The sequence below is a fragment of the Mixophyes fleayi genome, chromosome 3, assembly GCF_038048845.1.
Source record: "Mixophyes fleayi isolate aMixFle1 chromosome 3, aMixFle1.hap1, whole genome shotgun sequence".
Taxonomy (NCBI): Eukaryota; Metazoa; Chordata; class Amphibia; order Anura; family Limnodynastidae; genus Mixophyes; species Mixophyes fleayi.
Genome location: NC_134404.1, coordinates 108,163,685 through 108,180,449, shown reverse-complemented (window position 1 = coordinate 108,180,449; position 16,765 = coordinate 108,163,685). Strand labels below are relative to the sequence as shown.

Here is a 16,765-nt window from a genome sequence, read left to right as displayed (position 1 = left end):
AAACATTTATATACCAAATACAACATGGTACCTGCAAGACTTAGTTTAAAAGAGTCGGCTATGCCTTGCCTACTGTACAAATATTGTGAAATATGTAAAGCGCTACAGAATTTGCTGGCGCTATATAAATAAATGTTGATGATGAAATATTAGACCCACGCCCAGTACAAATTGTAGAATAGAGTAGTTGTGTTGTCAAATGTCAACATTCAAAACAATCGCAAACAAATCTTGTGAAAATATCAAACATTTTAAAAGTTCATCCTTCATTCCTTATACACAGTAATAAATGCATGCCTCACAAGCCACACATTATGTATCAAAATAGCTTTAATTAGTTGCATCACAACGCAAACCATGTCTACTCATTATAGCAAAACCGTGTTCTCCTTAAATCTGCAATACAAGACAACAAGTAAAGATAGCTTTTACAAGTTTATTTATATACAAGATACAGTTCCAATGAATACAAACCATTTTAAAATATAGCCGCTAGATTTGTTATGCTTGAATAGGGATTGATGAGCAGCTGTTTATTTAACCATCATACTGACAATTTCCACTAAAAACAAACCAAATAATTACAATAGGAAACGTAGTGTTAATACAGAGAATCCGAGATCGCAGCAATTGTCCTGCAAGAATTACAAACTAGGACTATAAATAAATATGCATATATAGTTAAAACAAATGAAGAAAAACCATTTTGAATAATTGCCTTAATTGCCAGGTTTAACACATGTTAAAAAGAGGAAAACAAAACAAAAAAAAAAAAAAATATATATATCACACACGATTTTCTTTTTGGGACTTTATAGGCATTTGAAGTTCTTCTCATTTATTTTTTATGGACTATGAATTGTCTCCATTTTCAGAGAATGTTGTAAACTCCTCAAAATATTTTTGCCTTTCAGACCATCCATAGCAATTTTAAAAAGGAATCGTAGCCAGAAAATATAATTCATAAGAAAAAGTTACATTTCTTGTAAGAAAAGATATTCAGAACATTTCTAGCAGTCTTTATTTCAGCATGTACCACTAGAAGAACATAAATATGTAGTGCTTGAAAATAGACCTGTCTCCAGTGCAGAAATGGAAGTTTTAGTTTCCATTCTGTGACCCGAGCATCCCTCATTTCGCCATCAGCATGACTCATGCATCGTACAAGAAAAAAAAAAAGCAAAAAAAAAAAAAACATAAATATATAGTACAACAGATCTTCCAGAACCGCGAAACTGTGCTACTGCCACGTGTTCCATTAACTGATGCACAAAAAGCAGAACAAGAGAATGCATCTTAACTGGATGGGAGATTTATATCTAACATAAGCACAATATGTTCTCATAATATATAGACTGTAAAACCTCAGATGAAAAGGAGCTATACTTTATCAAAACAGGTACAAACGTGACTTACGAATCATTTTGATGAATGGATGACGGTAACATGTAAAACATTTATAATAACGAACACAGTAACATAAAGAAGAGAGAATGTCTGCCATTTATACAAGCACAGCTCTTGCTGGAACACATTATTCAGCATTTTACAAAATCAAGACTTCATCTTCGTTTGCCAGCTGCTAGGCAGAGCTACTGGAGAGTACCATACTGAAACCACAAAATCTGTAAGAACAGCCAGCTGCTTTAGTCAGTAACTGCAGTAATAAGCTCTCCACACTCAGATAAGATGGGTTGTTGAACGACTGAAGGTATGGTATTTCCGTTCAAATAAAGATGGCAGGTTTACCAACGAAGGAGATTGGACATTCTGTAAGAATAAAGATGAACAACATAATCACGACTCTGCAGAGCAGAATGCATAAGACACATTCATGGGGAAGGTTCTTGAAACAAAACACCAAGTCCCACTAACCTGTGCAAATGGCGATTATGAAAAAAGTATCTTTCTTTCCAAGCTTTTACTTGTATTATTTAGTCATTTCTTTTCTCAGCATTTTTAACATGTTTGCTGAACTTCTCTTAAAACATACCTTTATACTGTATATGATTTAAACAAAGTGTGTACATTATTGACTAAGACACAGTAACTGATTGTACTGTAGTTAACACTGGCTTGTAAACAGTAAACCGATCTATTTACACAAATGAGTATAAAATGTGAAGTGTAAAAAGATAGTAGGTAATAGGTTTATACAAAATTCAAGTGAATTGTTGAAGGTTAGACCAAAATAAATGGCAATCATTACAATGGTGTCAAATGACAGAACGGCAGTGAGTTGTTAAACGTATGTTACCGAGAACATGACACCTGTTATAGCAGCAATATTGTTGGCCCATGCCAACCACAAACTAAGCGGAACACACCTTATATGTCTGCAACATGACTATGTAGCATTAGACTATAACTTTGATGTACGTTTTAAATCAAAATCCTTGGAAAGAAAGACCAAAATGAAAGTGGTGCGCTAAAAATTCTTTAAAATCACCCAAATGTGGACATGTTATCAACTACTCACAAGATGAAGTGACCATTTGTGAAAGTTAAACACATTACATCTAGGGAGCTCACAGAGGTATGCGGTTCATTACGAGGGCTCCTCCATAGATTTCTTGCTGCAGGAAGTGTCAATGCCCTGCTCATTCTGTCCTGCACATGCTGTTGTAACAATATGGGGAATAGTACGGGTTTCGCCCAACTGGCCAGCGTAACATAATTGGGGGGTAGACTGGCTAGCTTCTCCTTTCACAGAACGATGTAAAGGACTGCTGGGGAGACCCAAGTAAAGAACTGCACGGGATCTGGGACTTTGAGAGTTCCCATCTAGGGAGTTAGATCGTTGAACAGTAGTGTGTTTAGCTGGTCCATTTATGTTGACGGTAGAGGAAGAACGGGTAATCTAAGAACAGGAACGAATAATTTATTATAGTGCATGTGAGCGGGTAGTGTATAAGTTTACAAGTGATACATTTACAGTGCAAAGTGTCAAGTTGAACACGAAAAATGGTAAAAACCAACAAAAGAAAAAACAAAAACATTTTCAGATCCTTTTAGTGTGTACTCTAGGTGCAAGACACATTTTGCTTGTAATCAAAAATGTCCAGATTTTCCATGTTTATAAAACTGCACCACTTCGTAAGTGAAAAAAAAAAATGTACAGGGACCATGCTCTAAACAAAAATAGTGATCCTGATGTAAACGATGTAGAGAAAACAAATATTTTTTAAAAACCCCGATTATGACTGTGAAACACTATTTTATACAGAAGGTGATGAGTGAAACATGCTCTACTCACTGCTAGAGAAGTAGTACTTGGCATGCGGCAGCTTGCAAATCCCTCCGTTCTCGGACCAGGACTCCGTCCCTCCGGTGTATTATGTGCCATGAGCGCCCTCTGCAGTGCTCTCTTTGGAGTTTTGGAAAATGAAAATGCTCTTGTGACCTATAAAGAGTTTTAACAAAAATGTTTTCTAAAGTTAAATGCCCATGTATAACTCAAAATTCACCTATTACTTTCTCTCACACAAGATCCACAGATATATATGCGTGTAGATCTATTATACAACGATCAGCCACAACATTAGAACCACTGACAAGAGAAGTGAATAACATTGATTATCTTGTCACAATGGCACCTGTCAATTGGGTGGGATATTCAAGTTCAAGAACTGACTGTTCATTTGCTAGCTTAATGTGTTGGAAGCAAAAAACAAAAAATGGACAAGCGTAAGGATCTGAGCGACTATGACAAGTGCCTAGTTGTGATGGCTAGACAACTGGGTCAGAGCATCTCCAAAACTGTAGGTCTTGACTGATGTTCCCGATATACAGTGGTTAGTACCTACCAAAAGTGGTCCAAAGAAGGATAACCGGTGGACTGGCGACAGGGTCAAGAGAGTCCAAGGCTCACTGATACGTGTGGGGAGCGAAGACTGGTCTGTCTGGTGCAATTCCACAGAAGAGCTACTGTAGCACAAATTGCTGAAAAAGTTGATGGTAGCTATGATAGATAGGTGTCAGAACACACCTAAACATTGATGCAAACCAAGTACAACCCTTTATAGCAACTGTATTTCCTGAAGACAGTGGCCTCTTTCAGCAGGATAATGCGTTCTGGCACACTGCAAAAATTATAATGTTCTGCAAACCATTCCTGAACAATGAGTGCAAGGTGTTCACTTGGTCTCCATATAAAATGAGCATCTGTGGGATGTGCTGGAAAATATAAGTCAGAGCCATGAAGGCCCCACCTCTAAACTTACTGGACTTGTAGTATCTGGCACAAAGACAGTAACAGCAGACCCTTTAAGATATCTTTAGAGGTTTTGTGGAGTCCATGTCTCGACAGATGAGAGCTGTTTTGGAGACACGAAAGAGCTACACAATAATTGGCAGGTGGTTTTAATGTTGTGGGTGATTGATATAGATACAGCTATAGAGATACACAAACACACACACTATCTATAGCTATATCTACATATACACACACCCCGTTTATTTATAAGGTACCATAGATTACACAGCACTGAACTGCAAGGGTACATCAATACAAAACAAATACATAAATTCAATAAACATACAAAAACCAGATCAGTTGATACCTAGGCGCAAATTAGCACATTACAAATACAACAATACACATAGCTAACATAGTAAATGTTAATTATACAAAGCAGAAAGATGGAATCCGAAAGATATTTTACATACACAATGCCATAATAGTTATTCCATTACAAAACCATGTTTTGAAGCTTAATAAATATGTTACTATGTGCAAATAAAACTCAACCCTTCATCTTTTCCATACTAAAATTGGAGAAGAGAGAGAAACATTTTGTAAACACAACAACAACAAAAAACTGATAGCAGATGGACCTACTTTCTTGGATGTTTTCTTAATGGCCCTCGACGCTCTACTCAATGTACTATCCACATCTTTTGTATTTACCTCTAATGAATCAGGGTCAGTAGTATAAATCAAATTTTCCTACAAATAAAAAGAAAAATAAATGTATGCAAAAACAGGTAATTGATCTATTACTATTGGAAAAAGCAACCTGAAACAAGACAATTTTACAAGAGCTGAAGATTAGTGAATAACTCTATAAGAGAGAATACTTAAACCTACACTGCCATCATGTGGGACCCTACAAAGCTGCAAGAGGAAAGCTAAAAAATGTACTCTAGAAAAAGCTAAAGCAATCAAAAAAAAACACGAAATGGTTTCAAGAACCTATTTACTTGATCAGTAGTAGATTACACTATATAGCATTTTTGTATGCATTACTACTTTAATAAGAATATACTGACTGGATCCTGAAATTATAAAATATGACAGTTACAGTCTGGGCAATTTTCAACATCAAGGATTTATGATAATTCAAGCCTTTATATTAGTATTTAAGTTACAATATTCACCAAAGTCTAAATACATTATCTTAACTATGATTAGAAATGTATAGGGCAATGCAATGTTACCCTGCAGCAGGGCATAAATATGTATTCACTTCCTGTATGGATCTAGGTAGTGCAATGCTAAGAGTGGACACAAAGTCATTGGTAAAACCGAGAAGGGGGAAGGGGGGGGGGGGGGGGAATAAGAAAAATGTATAAACTTTATTAACCCTTACCAGTTCAAATACAGGGATACATCACTATAAGTAATTATAAGCCATAAAAAAACCCACTAAATTAGCCAATGTCTGGCTGCACACACTGCCTGCTAAAAAAAAACTTTACAGAAACCTCCATTTTCCCTTGCGTCCCATAGGGATGAGGAAAAAGGAGCGGAGGCTTCTACACCGTTTTAGCCAGCAATGTGCTGAAATTTTAATAAAAACACTAAAGCTATTTCTCTCTGTGGACTGCGAGTGACACATTGCGATCAACTCTCGGCTAATTGAATCTGCCCCTTAGGGGGGTATTCAATTGTTAGCGAGATCCCCGGAAAACGAGTGCTCTAAAAATATTAGCGTTAATACGGTAATTACTCGCTGAATTTCATCTCGCAGAGATGAAATTCAGCGAGTAAACTACCGTATTAACGGTATTTACGCTAGAGATGAGCGGGCTCGGATATCTAAAATCCGAGCCCATCCGAACGTTGCCGATCCGAGACAGATCCGGGTATTCCCGCCAATTGCAAAACTGAAACCGAGGCTCTGAGTCATAATCCCGCTGTCGGGTCTCGCGATACTCGGATCCTATAAATTCCCCGTTAGCCGCCGCCATCTTCACTCGGGCATTGATCAGGGTAGAGGGAGGTTGTGTTAGGTGGTCCTCTGTCCTGCTATATCTTGTGCTGTGCTGGGGAAATAACAATGCCCTTCGAAGGGCACAGCACAAAAAATTTTAAAAAAAAGTTATAAAAAAAAAAGAAATTAAAAAAATATCCAAAAACAACCCTGCAGTATAAGTCCATTGGTACTGCAATATTACAAAGTTCACTGATTCTGCAAAATAGACTGGGAATTAGTGGAAATGATTGTTATTGAATGTTATGGAGGTTAATAATAGCGTAGGAGTGAAAATAAACCAAAAAAAACTTGATTTTAACACTTATGTTTTTTTCAAAATAAATCCGAACCAAAACCTTTCGTCAGGTGTTTTGCGAAACAAATCCAAACCCAAAACCTCAAGCAAATCCGAATCCAAAACACAAAACACGACACCAAAAGTGGCTGGTGCACATCCCTAATTTACGCGCATATTACCGTATTAACGTGAATATATTTTAAGCGCTCGTTTTTCCGGGGATCTCGCTAACAATTGAATACCCTCCTTAGAGATAGATTTGCGATTATTGTACTAAATACAAGAGAAAATTGTGGCTAAGTGCCTTTCTTCCCCTATTTTTTTTTATTTATTATTCCCTTTACATCGCTTTTTAACACTTTCGTTCTTTATTTGTAGGTCAAGTGGGTGTCGAGTTTTTCGCAATCGAAAAACCGTTCCCAACTCTTCCTCATCACTACTGCAGTCCTTGTCCAGCTCCTCAAGGTCCTTTTCTTCTGTCCTCCAGTTTCACAACACCTGGAGTGTCACAGGTTAGCCATCACTGGTCTAGACCAGGCTACAATAGACTACTCTAGAGAGGCAGCCATACCATCCACTAAAAAAATTACAGGTTACAAAAAACAATAAAAAACCCAGCAACAATTGCAAGGGAAAAAGGGATTTGGACACTTGTGTTAAATCCTTCTCTCCGACTCTGTAGGTGTATAGGAGATCCAATCAGATTCTAGTTGTCATTTTGTAGAATCTATTAAATAAATAACTAGAATCTGATTGGTTGCCATAGGCAACATCTCCACTTTTTCAAACCTGCAGTTTAGTAAATACACCCAGGAGTTTGGCACTTTAAGAAGTCTAAGACAGGAAAACTCATCTCCTAATAATCAGCAGTTAAACCTAATTCATGTAAAAATTATAAATATATTTGGAAACATAGGTCAATTTCATATTTAAGAATTCACATTCTGTTTAAAGTTTCCAATGTATTTGAAGTTAATTACCCTCCACTAATTGCTCAGCTTGTGAAATTGTCTAATTCCTGGATGGGTTACGAGGTCCCCTTGCTGGGAAGAGTGGCAGCATTTAAACGCTTCTCCCTAAGCTGATCTACTTTTTCAAACCATATCATACTTTATTCCAAAGAAGTATCTGGATTTGCTTATGCTTAGGTATATTTGGAGGGGCAATCCTTCACATTTCTTTTTTAACTTGCCCTTTCAAATTACTTAAATATCGGGAGGTATGTATCATCTCTTAGAATAGAGAATGTGCGCTCCTAAATCAATATAAACTATGGGTTGACCTGGAATGGTCATTGAACTATTCCTAGAACCCTTTTATTAGCTAGAGTAGCTAAAAACTTATACCATTTTTAAATGTATCCTTGTGGATAGCCAAGGTTATCTTTTCAATTACCTATTTAAGTCTGACAGCCACTGTTCCTTTGCACAAATACAGGAGAAATTCCATATCCCCTCCATAGATTTTTAGAAATATTTACAATTACGACATTCGATTAATGGACTGCTCCAACAAAAATGTATTTTTCCCCATTCTGTCCAGTGCAGATTTATGCCAAACCAGCCATGCTGGACCAGATTCCGACCCACCATAGGTATATATGGAAACATATGGTACCGTTGGACACAGTTAAATTATATGATAATTCTATAGGACCAACATAGTGTCCACTGGAAATGCTTGTGGGTCCCTTGTCCTTGTGCATAATCAGTCCATTCTGTGGCTTAACCTGGATACCATCATGGAGACATCTGGCTGACCCCATATATTCACAATCTGCTGTAACACCTCGTGTTGTAGGGACCATTTTCTGAGGTGTAGGACAAGCATGTTGAGAAAATCTGTTTCACAGTTCTCCACCCCCCAGTATGAAGACTGCTGAGGTTGCTGGAACATTCTAATCCACAAAGCGCATCCAATTTTTGGGTGTCCCTCATGGCAAGGGAGCTCTGGTTACCTTCCTGATGGTTGATTTATGCAACCGCAGTGACATTGTCCGACTGAATTTTTACATTCCTTATTTGCAAAATATGATGTCTTGACCAGAGCTTTCAGTTCTACCACATTAGTAGCTACTGACACCCCTGAAAAAGACATTAAACAGTGACAGCCCACTCCCAGCCTTGAAGGCTGGTGTCTGACTTTGTCCAAATGGCAAAGATGTGATCCTTGCTGAGGTTGTCGACCCTCAGTCACCATAAGAACGACTGACTCCCCCTTTGAGACTATGATGAACTGACTGGTGTGACTTGTTCCAATTCTGTATTAGCTCTCAAATGGAACCCTGCACATTGCACAGCTACAAAGTTCAAGACCATCCTTCATAAGACATTCATGCAAAATAATACACATCCATCAGAGAGCCAATAAAGACACTACTAGTCCCTATCTTCTGGCAAGAACATAGTCTGCTGTCTAGTATTGAACAGCAGCTCTATAAAAGAAATTCTCTGAGCAGGTGTTACTTTGGATACATTGAAAAATATAGAAGTAAGCATCTTTGATGCCCATATGGATCATGAACTCGTTCGCCTCCATGATGATTATAACAGACCACACTGACTACACCTTGAAAATCACCACTTGAAACCGAGTGTTCAGGGCTTTTAGATTCAAAATGGGCCAAAATAATCAGTGTTTTAGACAAAGTAGAGATTTGAAAAATATCCCGGACCTCTTGTGTTCTTCTTCTGGCACTGGCATGACAAACCCCGAGGAGATTAAAGACTGAATAGCCTCCCACAGAGCAATCTATATTTTTTCTCACCTAGGTATCTGAAGTAGAACTGAACCTCTAAACCCGGAAGAGAAGTAGACAGGCATCCACCACAAGTCTTAAAGTCTGGGCAGATTCTAGTCATGCCAAGTGTTTTTCTGAGGGTTTGTAAGCTGGCTGGTACGCTAACCAAGCCTTTTTTTCCCCCTCATTATCCACCATGACGAGGAGAGAACTGTCCAGTGGACATTGGGCCACTTGCCTTTCCTGCAGAATGAAACCTGGGAACTCTAGGCTATTGTGTATTAACAGGCAAGAAAGGAACTATTCCTACTGCCTAGTTAATAATGTTATCCAGTTCTGGACCAATTATAATATTTTTTTTTAAAAATTAAAATTTACAGTAGTATACACTACACACAGTAACAATCCATAACAATACATAAAACACAAAATAATGGATAGACCATTCATCTACTAATTAAATTATACACAGATAACTAGGTAATGCAGATCAAGCTGTTGACGAGACTAAGAGTGATGGGAATTTCCAATGTGAACTAGGTCTGGGCTTGAGAAAATGGAGGAAGCAAGCCTAGCGGTGCAGAGTAGAAAGAGAACACGAAGGAACAGGCCCCTGCTCATGAGAGCTTGCATCCTAAAAGGATGGGGAAGTCAGATAGGGTGGCACAGAGTGGGGGAGTGGAGGTGATAGGAAATGAAATAGCCGATAGGCTTGAATAAAGAAATCAAGGCTTCAAGCATGCCTGTAAAACTCAGAGAGTAGAGGCTAATCTGATAGGGTGGGAGATCACTCAGAAGGTGGGCAGCAGCCTGGGTGAATTCTTGGAGGCAGGAATAGGAAGAGATGATCTGTGTGGTAGTGATACAGAGTTGTCGGAGCACAGAGGGCAGGAAGAAGTGCGGGTGGAGATGAGGTTGGAGATGTGAGGAGGTGGATTAGTTGAAAGCTTTGTAGGCGAGTTTAATTCTGTAGTCCATTAGCGACTAGCAGAGAGGGATGCAGCATTGAGGACTGACTTAAGAGGGGCAAACCAGGAGTTGGGTAGGCAAGAGAGAAGTAGGTTACAGTAATCAAGTCAAAAAATTACAAGGGAGTGGAACAAACAGTTCTGGTGGCTTCCAGTGTGAAAGGGCCAGATCATGGATATATTCTGGAGATCAAAGCTCTAGGATTTGGAGAGGTGCTGAAAGTGAAGTGTGATAGCCAGGTAGGAGTAAAGAATGACCGCTAGGCAGCAAACTTTAGGGACAGGGAAGAGGGTAGTGTTAACATAAAGAGAGGGAGGGTTTTTTTTTTTTCTTAGAAATGTTGAGTTTAAGAAAGCGCCGACATATGCAAGATGAGATCCCATAAAGACAGCAGGAGACACAAGACTTAAGGGAAGGGATACGAGGAAGAAAGATAGATTTGGGTGTCAGGTAGTATTGAAGGCCAAAGGAGCTGATAAGGTCATTAAGGAAGGAGGTGTAGAGGAAAAAAGAGCAGGGTATCAAGATCTGATCTTTGGGGAACTCAGACAAGTAAGGGAAGAGGTGTAGTTTGGAGCAGACACTGAAAAGGAGCACTTTGTGAGAGCAGCATCAAAACAAGCAGAGAAGTCAAGAAGCATAAGGGAGCAGTGTCTGCAAGCTTAAGCAGAGAAAAGATAAATTATTGACTTTAGTGAGGGAAGGTGAGTTGATAAGAGATTACCTGAAAACGTTAGGGAACTCAAGAGTCCTTTTACACTCAACATCTAAGCCATAGTATATGGTGTTCCACAGAGACTGAATACCACTCCAATAAGCCCTGCATCTAAATCTGCTTCTCACATATGATCTGACACCTCCCGAATATGCTCGACTAATGTCAGCAGTCCTGACTTGGGTCTGCCCGATTGCAAACCCTTCAACACTTGCTTAGACCACTTCCCTGCACTGTTACCTCATGCAGCGGCTAAAATGGGTCAGAGAGAACCCTGCAGCTCCATATAGACTTAATGTAGTAGCGGTCTTTGACATCACTATGGAGACATCTTCATTTAGTGCAAATTCTCACCTCAAATTCTCTTATGTGTGTCCTTGGGTAAAGGATCTACAGTCTGAGATGAACGAAAACTGCATTCAGATTTTGTTCTTGCTTCATGTAGTAAATCCTAAAACGGGGAGCTGAAGGGAAGAAAATCAAGTGCTAATTTCTCCCTTTTAAGTATAGTATCAGCCGACAACGCCAAGACTGGGAGAAAATGTACAGCTGTAGGTTCACAATCAAAGAGAAAGTGAAGTCTACAACAGACATTCTGACCTAGCAGAAAGTGGGGTTTGTAACTCACTAAAGGAAAGCCTCCCATCACAGAACAGTGAGCAGGGATATAGAACAGGAGAATGCTCATGGAGCTGCGAATCCCTCCCACCCTGTATGAATTTAGGAAGAAAGCCTGCTACAGAGAAGGTGCAAGACTCTCTGGTCGCTGGAGGCTGTCTTCCTGGAAGGACATTGTACACCCAAAGTTCAGTTCTAAGGCCAGGAACTGTGAGAAGGGTCTCGTCAGTGTGTCCGCCAAGCTAGGGAAAGTACCACAATGGAAGTAAAAGGGAGTAGGAATACACTGGCCGGGATCCTGGACTCCATGACCTTCTTCCTATTTCGAGCAGAGGAAGAACATACAAGTTATCTAGGGAGCTCTGGGTGAAGCTCGCAGCATGTATCTTACAATCAGTGGCAGACCAGGAACACTGGTGTAAAGATGGTCCAGAAGTTGTGGCGGTGGTGCAATATGTAAAAATCCCTGATGCCACTGACCGTACTCCACAACCTAGTCCTTAGAGTCGGGACTGGACGCACTGCCCTGTGGGGAAGCTCATGATACAACCTCCCCCGTCACCATTGGCAATGAAGCTGCATAACATGGGTTAAGATTAGTGGTGGAGACATTGAAGAAATCTGTGGCAGGATATAAACCTCTAGCTTAGACATATGCTGTAGCATGTAAACACACACACACACACACACACACACTAGAATAACAGGACATACTATCTCCAAGATACCACTTTTAATTATCTTCGATTTAAATGGGGGGATCCTAAATTCAATGAGCAGTTTACACTGCACAAAGTTGAAGATTTATATCCATATGCAGTTAGCTGGAAGCACTTTAAACAAATTAATATGTTTGTAGGCTAAAACAAAAAAAACAACTTACAGAATCCGCTTTACAAATCGTGTTGGCTATGTGACGACATAACATCTTTAGCCAATCCACCTTCAAAGGCTCCTCAGTCGTCAGTTGGAAACTAAATAACTGGTTTGCCTGTTCTGTTGGAGGTCGCACAACCAATGCAAATGCATTATGGCAGTCTGCAAATTCAAAATGAAACCTTATTCATGTTTGATATAGCAACAGTGAAGACGGCTATTCAAGAATAAATACAATGGTTTTAGACAATGTAGGATTCGATGTTAAAAAACCCAAATAATTTACTTATTAGCAAATTTTTGGTTAAAGGTACAATCCGAATTTGTGGCACTTGCACTGCAGCGTAGAGCAGAGCATAGCATTAATTATTGGAAGAGCACTGAAGCATGATCACTTCAGAACTGTCAGTAAATATATTTTTTAAATTTAGAAAGCACTCGTAGCTGTGTAACCATGGTACAGTATGTAATTACATAGCCATTATTGTTAAGTTTGCATTGGGTCTTCTTGTTAATACACTACAGATATTAGAATAACAAATCGAAATACTAAACTGGCCTGCTGTGCCCAGAGAAATAGGATTTACTACTATAACACATAGTAATAGCAATTGATAAAGCTTCGATATTGTAGAATATATATTCCACTCTTTAGCAATATTTAAATTACTATAAAAATAGTATAAAATACTAAGCACAGTATATCATGCATTATTACAATTTAATACTTAGAAGTCCTTTTATTTGTACTGGAATTAAAAAAAAAAAAAAAAAAAAAAAAAAAAAAAGGTGTTCACACCAAATATAAAAAATGTGAGCATTTAACCAGCAGAATTCAAGTGAAAAAAAAAAGACCATTTTTAGGAAAAGTAAAGAAAAATTAAATAAAAACCTACAATACCCCGCTTATATAAGTGTGCACGCCCTTACATAATGGAGCTGTAGCTGGGCTCAGAGTTAACCATTCACATTCAAAAGGTGATTCACAAACACCTGCCAACAATGAAGCGGGTTGTGTTTAACCCCAAATAAAGATCAGCTGTTCCTGTAGACCTCAATCAGATTGAAAACCTGTGGAATGACCTAAAAAGAGAGAGCTGTGCACAGGAGATCCCCCTGTAATTTGATGGACCTTAAACTTTTCATTTTGTAGTTAAGTGTGGGAAAGAGTTGCAAAGTACATGCGTGCAAAATTGATACTTGTTCAAAGCAACTCACTACTAGAATAAAAGCTTTAGATGCCTCCACAAACTATTAGTTTAGGGATGTGCACACTTATGCAACCAAGACATTGTAAGATTTTTATTTTCACTTTTTTCCTAAAAAAATGTTATTCACCTGAATTTTGATAGTTGCAAGGTCACAATAAAAATGGAAAGGTCTGACATTTTACATCCACTGTAGGTAAACAGATCTATTCTCCCAGTAAGTAACGTATTTCATGCAGCTCTTCTACCTAACACTAATGTTCTATGTTTGGTAGCACATTATAGTGTGGTCTATGACCCACCAAAATGCATGTCCACAAATACAATTAGCTGCACAGTCTGTGGGGAGGGGGGGGTATATGTGACGAAACAAGTGCCAACACTAACCATCCTGTTTCTCACATAATGTGGATTATAGCAAGTACTTTTTATAGTCCTTGCTTTTGTTTTGTTGCTCAACAGAGTACCACTGCAGTGTCTAATTACTGGTGGATAAGGTGACTAACTTCTTAAGCTAGTGGGGTAAAGGACAGATGATGTGGTAAGCCTGCCTGGTATCCATTTACTGTGTGTATATAATAATCTAGTGATTGATCTTATTTTACAATAAATTTATTTTTTACTTTCTAACTGCATGTTGCCCTTGTGTGACCGAAAACCCTAGAAGGTACTGGGTAGAATTCCCAGCCAGCGTGAAGTGGGTAGCATTGGGCTAGATAAACCCGATATCATCACATTGTTCAAGGATATAGTGAGCACAAGTAGTACATGAACACAAAGTGGTTGAGAAAGAACAGTCTGCATAGGCAGATATGAGTGTGGGCAAATAACACAATAAGCAACACGGGCACAATTTCATCATGATGGACCCAAATACTACTTACATGGAAGATGCCCAACAATTCAGATATAGAGCAAGCTGCATGTAACAATGTAGTACATGCACAACATGTTTATCTGAATAGTTCAAGTACAACATGTTCTGTTTACATCAAAATCATCTTTAACTGAATTCAACAGTTATTTTTGCATCTGACCTCAAAATATAGAGAAAATGTGACACCAGTTACTGCAGTTTAGTCATCAATTATATTAAAATGTTTCACTAACCTTCAGTCTCCCGGATATCAAGAACTTTCTTTATCTGTGACAAAGGCATCAAACTAATGTGCTTAAGAGATGCAGGGGGTCTTGTGTGACCATGAGGACTCTTAAAAGCACCAATAACTTTATGCCGCTTCCTTGCAATCTGAAAACACATTTTATTTTGTTAAGTGCGGACAGGAGAACACAAGATTACAAAATGCCTTGTTTTTTTTATTTTACAAATAAGATTTTAAATAAGTACACACACATATACACATTTTTCCCCTATACACAGTGCCATTGTGGGTAGTAACATCTGTCAGTAAACGATCACACAACCTTTACACATTTGACCTCCTTTTTATCCATTCTATAGATCGGATTCAGTTTATACTTACAGTACTAATTGTCGCCATTGGCAATCCCATGAGCCCAACTATTTTATAGAATCTCATGCGTAAAACATTAACAATTCTTCTACATTTCCCTGCACGTAACTTAATATATTTTACAATTCCAGAGCACTCTTTGTGCCTTTTAAATTTCCTAACAGACCGCCCTACATTTTTTCCAATGTTAATATTCAATATAGTTTTACCTCAAGGCAATCATTAAATAGAAAGAGTGTGACTTGTTCTCCCCTGTCACACAGATCTTCCCCAAGAGCTATAGTTTCCACTCTCTGTACCAGCATCCTGTGTGAAGATAATAGATTTGCCTACAACACGAGCAGAAATAGTCACAAGGTTACATTGCAAATTGGGAATCAAATTAAAATCTGTTTGGTAACAGAAAAAACAAAAACCTGCAACATTTATGTTCTGATAATTACTGTAAAACTGCCGTAATAGGTAGTAAGTAGCAGTATGTGTTTCAATAATTACCAGCACTGTACATTTGTACACAAGTTAAATTGAACACTTACAGGACATCCATCCACTTCATAGACCACATCAAAGATCTGCCTCTGCCCTTCAGTTTTCCTTTTATCTTCATTAATGTGACTGTCAATTTAGAAAAAAGTATAGATTTCTGCACTGTAAATCATCAAATGTATTTCTATATAACAACTTGGTTTTGTAAGAAATGTATACAAAAGGTTGGTTAGATAACACAGAAGTAAAAGCTTTGCCTGGATGAAAGGAAAGGATTAGTAATTACATATCAGTGTGAAGTCGCTTGTTTATATGGTTGCTCCTCAGAATATACGATGCAAGCAATGTCAAGAAAGTATTTATGTAGTCAAGTGGAAGATTATGTACTATAAATATGTTTCAGGGGAAATTTGTTTCAAATATACTGTCAAAAGTCCAAGACACACAGATTTAGCAGACTGAAGGTTGAGTGAAGGTTACAAACTAATTTACAAGATCTCTAGGAGCATTTTGCAAATGACAAGTAAACAGTGCACTAGTTCATAGATGAGCCGACATACAGCACATCATTTGCTTAGAATACAATGATAGATCAAGTAACTACCACAAATTGCGAGAAATGTGAGCAGAGTAAGCTAAGGAGTCCTAATAATTGTTCCATATCTGTGATGTGTTTACTTACGTCATTACTTCTTTTAATGACTCAATAGCTTTCTCAAGCATTACTTTATCTGGGTTGTCCTCCATAGTATGCTTCTTGAGATCTGCAATATTAAAAATGAAAAAAAAAAAAAAAAAAGTTTACAAACCTCCATAAATTTAGAGGTCCTAAAAAAATTTAAGCTTCAGATTTGTCAAACAAAGTAAACCCTTGTAATTTCAGCAGTTTATGGTTTTTAAGATATTCGCTAAGTCATGCATCTTTCACTCATTTACAGAACTGTGCCATTTGGAGCAACATTAATGTGAACAGCGATCTACTTGCTTATATGATGTGGAGTTAAACTTTGTTTTTCGGCTGCCCGTTTACAATTGTGCTTCTTCATTTTGTTTTTGGAAAAAGTGTGCAATACAGACAAAGTCTTTATGTAATATTAGTGACACAAATGGGTACATCCCACATCACCACGTATCCAGTTATAACTTTTATATGCAAAAGAGAAATGTTGATGCTTTCTTTTAG

At 38.1% G+C, this 16,765-nt stretch overlaps 1 protein-coding gene across 9 annotated transcripts in view; it reads right to left on the bottom strand.

Annotated features, from left to right (window-relative positions):
- Positions 1-312: 312 nt before the first annotated feature.
- ECT2 (epithelial cell transforming 2) overlaps positions 313-16,765 on the bottom strand; it is a 69,528-nt gene continuing 53,075 nt past the window's right edge. For 5 of the 9 annotated variants that reach the window (XM_075202141.1, XM_075202144.1, XM_075202143.1 and 2 more), the window contains 9 exons: positions 16,265-16,346; positions 15,633-15,711; positions 15,306-15,425; positions 14,732-14,870; positions 12,421-12,575; positions 4,841-4,948; positions 3,257-3,403; positions 2,533-2,860; positions 1,692-1,770 (listed from right to left, as the gene is read on the bottom strand). In XM_075202141.1, coding sequence (XP_075058242.1) covers positions 2,549-2,860; positions 3,257-3,403; positions 4,841-4,948; positions 12,421-12,575; positions 14,732-14,870; positions 15,306-15,425; positions 15,633-15,711; positions 16,265-16,346 — 1,142 coding nt within the window. In that variant the 3' untranslated portion in view covers positions 1,692-1,770; positions 2,533-2,548. Of the gene's footprint in view, positions 1,771-2,532; positions 2,861-3,256; positions 3,404-4,840; positions 4,949-12,420; positions 12,576-14,731; positions 14,871-15,305; positions 15,426-15,632; positions 15,712-16,264; positions 16,347-16,765 lie in introns of all 9 variants that reach the window. The other 4 variants (XM_075202147.1, XM_075202148.1, XM_075202150.1 and 1 more) reach the window with 2 other exon arrangements.